At 35.6% G+C, this 9,658-nt stretch overlaps 1 protein-coding gene and 1 pseudogene across 1 annotated transcript; one reads left to right on the top strand and one right to left on the bottom strand.

The window, feature by feature from the left end:
• LOC107488587 (polyadenylation and cleavage factor homolog 4-like) overlaps positions 1-3,210 on the top strand; it is a 16,041-nt pseudogene extending 12,831 nt beyond the window's left edge.
• Positions 3,211-4,594: 1,384 nt separating this feature from the next.
• LOC107488586 (uncharacterized) lies at positions 4,595-6,693 on the bottom strand. The gene is made up of 3 exons (XM_021142403.2): positions 6,423-6,693; positions 6,228-6,335; positions 4,595-5,193 (listed from the first exon to the last, which is right to left on the bottom strand). Exon 3 carries the CDS (start codon positions 5,128-5,130, stop codon positions 4,633-4,635), a length of 498 nt encoding a protein of 165 aa, XP_020998062.2. The 5' UTR covers positions 5,131-5,193; positions 6,228-6,335; positions 6,423-6,693; the 3' UTR covers positions 4,595-4,632.
• Positions 6,694-9,658: the final 2,965 nt, after the last annotated feature.

The following is a 9,658-nucleotide window of genomic DNA, read 5'->3' as shown; positions in this document are numbered from 1 at the left end:
GTGAAACCCTACATACAGCTTGCCATGGAAGGAGCCTTGCGTGTCTGAAGAAGAAGACAGTAGGAAAGCAGAGATTCAGAAGATGGAGCATCTCCAAAACCCCAACCTATTCTCCATTACTGCAAAACAAGTAATCATTTCATGTTCTTTTGTCTTTCACAATCAATCCTGATAATTTCTGATATCCTGACTAAGATTTACAAGATAACCATAGCTTGCTTCAAGCCGACAATCTCCGTGGGATCGACCCTTGCTCACGCAAGGTATTACTTGGACGACCCAGTGCACTTGCTGGTTAGTTGTGCGGAGTTGCAAAAGTGTGATTGCAATTTCGTGCACCAGTTGTCCCTCTACGGGCGTTGTTTCAATTTTGGCAGTTATCCATAAATCATCATTTAAGTTTTATTTTTCTTTCCCAATCCTATTTTATATTTTATTTTTTATTTGCTTTACGGTCTTATTTGATTGCGAATACGAGAAAAAGTCATTACTTCCAATTCCAATGGGCTTCGTCGTTCCATCTATTATTGTCTTTGATTTATTTGAGCGAGAGTTTACCGCGAGAGAGAATGGATTCTAAATCATTAATTATTATTATTATTCAACTAAGAACAAAGAATTTTAGGATAACATAACTTCCTGGATAACTAGCAATTGGCACATGAATCCTGTAGAAAGGACCAAATTGATCTTAAGACCCAAGAATAAAACAACGCATTTCAGGTCTTGACTGAAATGGAACGAAATTTGAAGAACATGTGTTAAGTTTTAAGGTTTATCTTGTCAATAAAGTCTCAACCCTTTGTTAAGATTGAGTTTCAGAGATCACTTTTTCTACTGCCACATAAAAAAAGGCATGATGAGAATTGTTTGTAAAGAATAACTTTTTAAATGTTACTTTTGCTTCTGAGTTCTAATTTAGCAAATAATGATGATATTTTGTCAAGCATTTTTGCTGATATTTGTGTAGTAGAAAATTAGTAAAGCTAAGCTATAATATTATTTAAATCTCGGTTGTTTACTGTTAGGTGCCTGCTGATAAAAAACTTCCTTCTCCCTATCTTCTGGACAGTATTGTGAAGAATTTTGGCCAAGAATATGTTAAACACTTCTCTTTACGTCTACCTCAAGTAGGTCAATTAGAGTATGGTTATTTCTACTTATATTTCATTTTTATTTCAATTCTATTGTGTGTCAAGATTTACTGTGAGGCATACAGGCAGGTCCAGCCTAATCTGCATTCTGCTCTGCAATGTCTCTTTGGTACCTGGTCAAAGATCTTCCCTCCCTCTGTCCTAAGCAATATTGAAGCTCAATTGCAATCTTCACTAGCAGTTAATAATCAACAATCATTTGCTAATCACCTTGGGCTATATGATTTTCGTGGACTGATTCTTGGGGCACATGTTATTAAACCACAATCCTTGCAGCAGATGGAACACTCTAGTTCAATTATGGATAATGTAAGCTTTTGTGTGAAATATGTTTATATATAGAAAGGTGTCTGTTTATACCTGTTAATAGAAAGAGAAATCGTGCAGACAGATAAGCTACATTCTGACAGTGTGTTGGTTTTCATGCTCACAGGTTGGTGGTGATAAGTTGGATTCAACAAAAACTGTAGGTAATACAAGAGAAGGAGGGTTGAATGAATGGCATCAAAAGAGATTTTCTAGTGATGGTTGGAACATATTTCAAACTTCCAAGACTTATAATCTCAAATGATGAACAACAACGCCAAAGTCCAAGAGCTCTTATTGAGGCATATGGTTGTGACAAAAGCCATGAAATTCCTAGTACTAAGCTTTTGTTGGTGGAGCAGCCTGGCAGAAATGGTTTAGGGAGCAAGTTTCCATTGGCATCATGGCAGGACACTGAAGAAGAGGAGTTTGATTGGAAAGATATGAATCCAGGATTAGTAGACTGTAATACAAACAGCAGTTCTATGCAATCAAGTGTTAGATTCTCCAAGAAAAGAAAGTTATCTAATGATCTATCTAATTCTTCACAGTACCCCTTTAATATGGGGGATGCTCTCCCTGCTGTCAATTCTCATGCTACTTGTCCTTCCGGCTTGAATCCATCATTTCCATTGCAGAAACATCCTAGGAGTCTGTTTGAACCAATAAACGTTAATAATAACACCAATGTGGGTCATGGTCCCAATAGAACTTTGTTTATACATGACCAGTTGCCTAATCAATCTGGACCAATTTCCTCTAACATGCAAAATCATGGACAAGCACCTCAACTACAGTTTCTTCCACCTAAAGTTCCATCTTCAACACAAATTAATCATGGGAGCTCTTTGCAAGGACATGGTGCCTCAATAAGTACGCCCATCTCAAATCCATTACCTGATATGCAGGGCCAAAGTTTACATTTACATGAGGGAACCTTGCCACCTTTACATCCAAGCCTCCCAACTGCTCCATCACAAATGATGTCTCATCCCCATGCCAATGCTTCAGTAACAAGTCAACCACCACCTGCATATCTTAATTTGATTAGTTCACTAGTGAACCACGATGTGATCTCGGTAACTAATCCTCCCACCAATCCACCCACTGGACTGGTAACTATACTTTCATTAGTTTTCCTCCCTTTCTAGTTTGTTGATTTGAGATATTTATTTAAATGAACTCGTTTTTTAGGATTCCATTAGGACAGAGTTCGATCCAGATATCTTGAAGGTTCGTCATGAAGGTGTAATCAGTGCCTTATACGGTGATCTTCCTAGACAATGCATGAGTTGTGGTCTCCGATTCAAAAGGCAAGATGAGCACAGTAAATATATGGATTGGCACGTGACTAGGAACCGAATGTCGAAAAGCCGGAAACAGAAGGGGTCTCAAAAGTGGTTTGCAAGTGGGAGCATGTGGCTAAGTGGTGCAGAGGCTTCGGAAAAGGAATCGATTCCAGGGTCATTGCCTCCCGAGGATACAGAGGAAATGAAATATGAGGAAGAGTTAGGCGTTCCTGTAGAAGAGGATCAGAGTCGATGTGCACTGTGTGGAGAGGGCTTCGATGAGTTTTACAGCCACAAAATGGATGAGTGGATGTATAGAGGAGCCACATACCTTAAGGCACCATGGGAACAACATTGGCCCCCATAGACAGACATCAACTTGGCCCATTGTTCATTCCAAATGCAAATCTGACTCTGACTCTACTATGCCCTCAACCAATAGATATTTACTTTTTATATAAGATCTTAGTTATATTATATTAGCTTTACTACTACTATTATTTACTCTTCTTCCTTGTTTCGTTTGTGTATCCAGGGAATCTACCAAGAGAGTAGTAAGAGAAAAAGAATGTGGGTCGACCAAACATCAATTTTGTGCACCCTTAATTAGGACTTACTAATACTTTTTAGGGTAGAATTGCGCTAGTAGTGTTCCCAATTTCTTCCCGTCAAATACTGTTAATTGCTGTTGCTAGTACTCTATTATTATTCGGGTGGGAGCCGCGACAGTTGATTTCATTTATCAGCAAAATCACGTTACATTACTATATTAATAAGCACGTTTAATTCATTAAATTTAATAAAATTTTGCATTCCGACAATTTTTATTAATTTCGTTACTCATTTCATTTTCAATTGCTACTTCTCAATTTGTATTTTTCTAGTTATCTACGATCCCAATTCATAAAAAAATCATGATTTAGTTTAATAGGTATTATAAAAAATAAAAAATATAGAAAAATAGACATTCAATAAAGTAAAAGCATATTATGTATTGCTATATAAGAAAATATTTTCATTTAGTAGCTTACCCATTCAAAAGTCTTGCTCGTTCTTATTAAGGAAAGCATTTGATTGAATTAAAAAAATAAGGCTACTTAACTGTAATGGAAAATTATGAGTCATGGTAAAGTCACAGTTTTTATTATGAACATGCAGAACTAAAAAATGGATAAATACAGACAGATTTACAGACAGATTTAGTCTTTATTACAAATGGATTTTTGGTTACCGATGAAATTATCGACGGATTTTGTCCTTCTGTAAAAGTTCCGTCGGAAATTATTTACCGACGGAATTTTTTTTCTGTCGGAAAATTACCGACGGATTTTTACGATTTACCGACGGATTTCCCTCTGTAAATTCTCCCTCCATTTCCTGAAGGCGACAAACTTACAGACGGATTTTCCGTCTGTAATTACAGATAGATTTTCAGACGGATTTTTTGTCTGTAATTACAGGCGGATTTTCAGACGGATTTTCCGTCTGTAATTACAGACGGATTTTCAGATGGATTTTTTGTCTGTAATTACAGATGGATTTTCTGACAGATTTTCTGTCTGTAATTTAAACTTTGGAAAATCATGATTACAGACAGAAAATCCGTCTGTAAATCTGTTTGTAAGGTAAAATAGAATCTTTTTTTACTTTTTCTAATTACAAAATAAACTTATTTTCATACAAAATAAATATAAATTTAATACAAATTTTTATCTAATTTATATTTGAATATTTATAATATTTCAAAACATAAACAAATTCATCGTATTATCAAACTAAAAGAAAAGTATTATAAACAAGCAAGTCAATAAACAAAATGTATTAATCATCAACTATAATTCCTAGTATATTGTTCAACCATACTAAAACTATTAGCTATAGTCTTAAGTGTCATCTTCATCCTCATCATCATAGCCCTCATCCGAAGACATTGAGGGTGGTGGCGGTGGCGGTGGTAGTGGAACTGCACTAGAACTACTTGACGCTCTAACCTTCTCATAATAGCTAACATAAGCCTCATTCCATCTCTTCTGTTTCAGCTTTTCCTTCTTGGCCTTTCCAATTGCCCGTTCCAACTTTTCTAATTTCTTTTGAGTCTTTTCCAAAGGAGCCAAGCGTGTATCTAACAACTTACTAATACGCTCATCTATTTGTTGAGTAACACACTGAAAAAGCTCTTCATTGAGATTATGAATCTGTTCTTGCAAATCAGGAACAAAATTTTGATTTCTTGGTGCTCTTCCAGATATAGAATTGGCAGAAGTGGTTCCAGACTTGATAGAGCTAGAAAAGAATGACCCTTTTCCGTAAACTCGATTCTTCTTTTTTCCACCACACACTTCCTCCCAAATCAAGTCTTCATCAATTGGTTGTAGCTCCATTCCTTGTGCTTGAGCCTCGGCATGTTAAGCCTGAACTTCTGCCAACTTTTTTATAAACTTCTCCTGTTGCACAATGATTATATCAATTATATTATTATTATTAAGACAAATAGCCATGCATATTACTTAATAGAAAACTTTTAGATTTTGCACAAAACTTTTCTAATCAAATTGTATATATTTAAATTCAAACAATAGAAAACTCCAATAATAGTCACAAGTAAAAATGAGGCTGAATTTTCACAAGAAATCTTCACAAACATCCATGATCCTATATAACAAACAGCAAGAACAGTTTAATAGTCCCAAGAATATTGAGCTAAATATTAGTATCAACATTCTTTATGATATGCTAAAAGCAAAAACAAGATTAATACTACATGATGAAGGAGATTTTGATAATAGGAAGGGGAGACATGAACACTACATGTTATTCGTGGACACACTTAAAAATTACTCTACTGCTACTAATCTGCTCATCAGTATGTTTTCTTATTCTCAACAAGCTTATCTGTCACATATTAAACCATTCTTCATATCACAAAATGTGGATCTTAACTTTGCAAAGATGAGTAATTTAATCCATGTTGCACAGTTCCAACCTCATGATTTTGAGACAATCTCTGAAGAAGCATGGATTATATTATATACACATTAGGTGATGAGGAATGGGGACATGCCAGATAATAAACTTCAGAGTTTGAAAAACTATTTCACTTTGAATAATTTGATACAAAAGTTTCACATGTTAGGCAGAGATGGGACAAGCTTACCATATTCCAAGAGAATAATGCATGCTTCACATGCTTTTTACACAAGATTAATGTTGGTGAACTGTATTATCTCTTAAGTTGGTCTATGGAATCAAATTGTGAATAATTGAATAGACCCTATATAAGGAGATGTGTCAAAGGGCTTAGACTACAGAAACTTGGAAGAAAAGAAACCAACTATAAAATCACAAAGCACGAAGCTTAATAATAATAATAATAATGTTGAACATAGTTAGGACCACTAAATACAGTAATGTTAATGCCAGACAGCTAGAAATTAGTTAATAATTTTGACATAGGAGGAGTATTTGTACTATAACTCACATGAGTGTCTTGAGAGCGCTTGTCCACCCATTTAGACTTGTCACTTTTAAGTGTGTGGGTTTCTTTGAAGACCTCCTCATGGGTTGGTGTACGGCCCAAATGCTTCTTCTGTTCCACATAAAATACAAAATAAGAAAAATTTTACATAAATAGATGTCTATTAAATAAGATCTAAAGCCACTTAAATTATGTTACCATCCTCTCTATAGTTGAGCTCAATGGAATAGAACCACCGCAATGGACAGAACCACCTAAGAGTGACGCTCGATTCTCTCTTGTTTTTTCCTTATATTTTTCTATTTCTCATCTGTTTTCCAATACCTTTCCAACACCTTTTTGTAAGCAGGAATTAGCCATTCGTGGGTTGTATCCACACCCTCACGGATATCTGACATCATTTGGCTAAATCGCTTACTTGTCCTATACTTGAAAGCCCTCCAGAAAAACTCATCATCATCATCATCATCAATAAGAAAGTGGCTCTGCACATACTCATCAAGTTGCTACTTATAAGATTCAAATCACATGAACAATATTCAATCCAAAATAATTTTATTCAGTCCAACACTTTTACCTTCCACTCCTTAAACCAAAGCTTCTTTGTCGGAAGAGGGACATCTCCAAACTTTTTGTACGGTTTATCATATTGTTTCTTGATGATCTCTGTAATCTTCTGAGAACCAGGAGGGAAAGGTAACCAACTGATAATTTCATAAAGAATTGACAAGTTAGGAAACTAAAAAAATAGTTTTAAGTCATTAGCACTTTAATTTGAAATTAAAATATAGTAGTAAACACATTTAGATTAGGAGTAGTAAAAGAAGAAGAGTAATTAGTATTGCTTGCTGAAAGAGTAATAAGAGGAATAGGTAATGCAGTATGTAAAAATTGTGTAGAAGAGTAATAAGAGAAATAGGTAATGCAATATGGGAAATCCACTAGAAGCTGCTATTTTAATTATGGAGAGATCCAAATTTTACCTTGTTTTTCCATCAGGAACCAATCTTTCTTTTGTGACAATATTAGGAACCGATGCAGTCTCTGATGGAGGAGATGTACTAGAACTTCCAGGTGTCTCTGAATCAACTAATAGACTGGAATTGCGAAGCAGAGGAGGAATCGAAATTGGAGGAGGGGGTGGAGGAGGGGGACCCATACATCCTGGAGTAGGCCAACTTGGTGGAGGAAGACCCGTGTAGCCTGGATTAGGTACCATCAAATACGGTTGCTGGCTAAGTGATCCTGACTGAAAATCTGGCACAACCGAAGTCCTAGAAGAGGTGGAGGTGGTTGAAATAGTGGCTGTGGTAGTGGTGTGAGAACTTCTATGACCCTTGACACCTTTACCCTTGACCCGATGAGCCATGACCTACATATATATTAAAAGACTATTATGCACAAAACTCAAAAGGTTGATAGAATACAATTGACAGCAAGATAAACTTTCATCTGATTCTGTTCTGAGAAGAAAACAAAATATAACCATAATATACTTCATGCACATATAATCTTTAACTTTAACTATTAAATTTTGTTGGACATTGACCATTTGAGCTAAATACAGGCACATAACAAAAGATCTCTTATTATTACAGTCGTACCAAAGATTTCTAATTAAAATTAACTAATCCAGTTTCAACTACAATCCAACAGTCATTAATTTATATTCTACCTTTTCCATCTAGTTCAGTAAGCTATACACTCTAGCTAATTTATATTATTAGGTCCCATCTCCTATTCGGTGATGAACATTATTTGCTATTGACACGTACAATTCAAATGTGCTAATATGGCACTCTTAGCTGTTATATATAATTGCACTTAGTTACCAATTACATATGCATCCCTGGCTAGCTTCACATGCTTTCTTAATTTCTTATTATTATTGTTACTATCTACAGAATATAAGTAAAAATATTAAGCATAGAGAGGGTATATTAAGCATAGAGAGGGTGTAGAGCATAGATACACTTTTTTAGAGAGGGTGCAGAGCAGATGGATGGGTACAGAAATCAAGCAAACAAAAAAGAGAATCAATTTTCAGCAATTCACATGGCATTCCTATACAAGGATACAAAAAAGAGAATCATTTTGATAAGATATCATAAGTCAGAAATAACTGGGATTAGAGTAATTAAGATTAGGAAGAGGATTAATAACTGGGGTAGTGAGTAAAGGATGCAGAAGAGAAGGGGCTCACCTCATTCGTGCACTGCTACCCTTTTACCTTCCCAATGAATTTCCTTCACTACTATCACTGCAATAAAGAGAGAGATTTAATCTTCAAACCAAACTGTAAGAAAGAGATTAAAAACAATAAGAAAGAATATGAAGCTTTCTAAATTTCAGAAAAGGGACAAGAAAAAAATTCCAGTGGTGCTTTAGACATGTCAGCTTAATGAGTGTGGGACAGAGTTATGCTTTTACGTATGCCATTTCTTTTTTTCATCACATTCTTTAAAATATCTTGATCTTCTTCTCAACAACAATATCTAAGTTAATGATTAAGTTACATGACAACTAAGACATACAAATTAAGAACAATATATGTAAAGAACAATATAAGCTAAAACAATACAAGCTGAAAATGATTACCCTATTAAAAATCAATATCATCAAAGTCTGCAACATCATCATCATCATTTTTATTAGCCCCAGAACTAGAGCCGATGGACAATTCAACAATGCGGTCCTCTCCAAATGGAGACTTAAGACTAATAGGAGGCTCGGTGTCAGAAATCCTAGAAGGATTGCTCTCATCCGCTTGATAAGCTACATCATTCTCTTCCTCATCCTCCTCTACATGTACATGATTGATTTCAATTCGACCTCTTGGTTTAGTGTTTACAACAACACGCCTGATGAGCGGATAATTTGTACGCTTTTTGGCATTGTTTTTAGTATGTTTTTAGTATGATCTAGTTAGTTTTTAGTATATTTTTATTAGTTTTTAGTTAAAATTCACTTTTCTGGACTTTACTACGAGTTTGTGTGTTTTTCTGTGATTTCAGGTATTTTCTGACTGAAATTGAGGGTCCTGAGCAAAAATCTGATTCAGAGACTAAAAAGGACTGCAGATGTTGTTGGATTCTGACCTCCCTGCACTCGAAGTGGATTTTATGGAGCTACAGAAGCCCAATTGGCGCGCTCTCAATGGCGTTGGAAAGTAGACATCCTGGGCTTTCCAGAAATATATGATAGTCCATACTTTGCCCAAGATTTGATGGCCCAAACCGGCTTTCAAAGTCACCCTCAGAATTCCCAGTGTTAAACGCCGGAACTGGCACAAGAATGGGAGTTAAACGCCCAAACTGGCACCAAAGCTGGCGTTTAACTCCAAGAGGAGTCTCTACACGAAAATGCTTCATTGTTCAGCCCAAGCACACACCAAGTGGGTCCGGAAGTGGATTTTTATGTCATTTACTCATCTA

The sequence above is a fragment of the Arachis duranensis genome, chromosome 5, assembly GCF_000817695.3.
Source record: "Arachis duranensis cultivar V14167 chromosome 5, aradu.V14167.gnm2.J7QH, whole genome shotgun sequence".
Classification (NCBI taxonomy): Eukaryota; Viridiplantae; Streptophyta; class Magnoliopsida; order Fabales; family Fabaceae; genus Arachis; species Arachis duranensis.
This window is presented reverse-complemented; position numbering and strand designations above follow the sequence as displayed.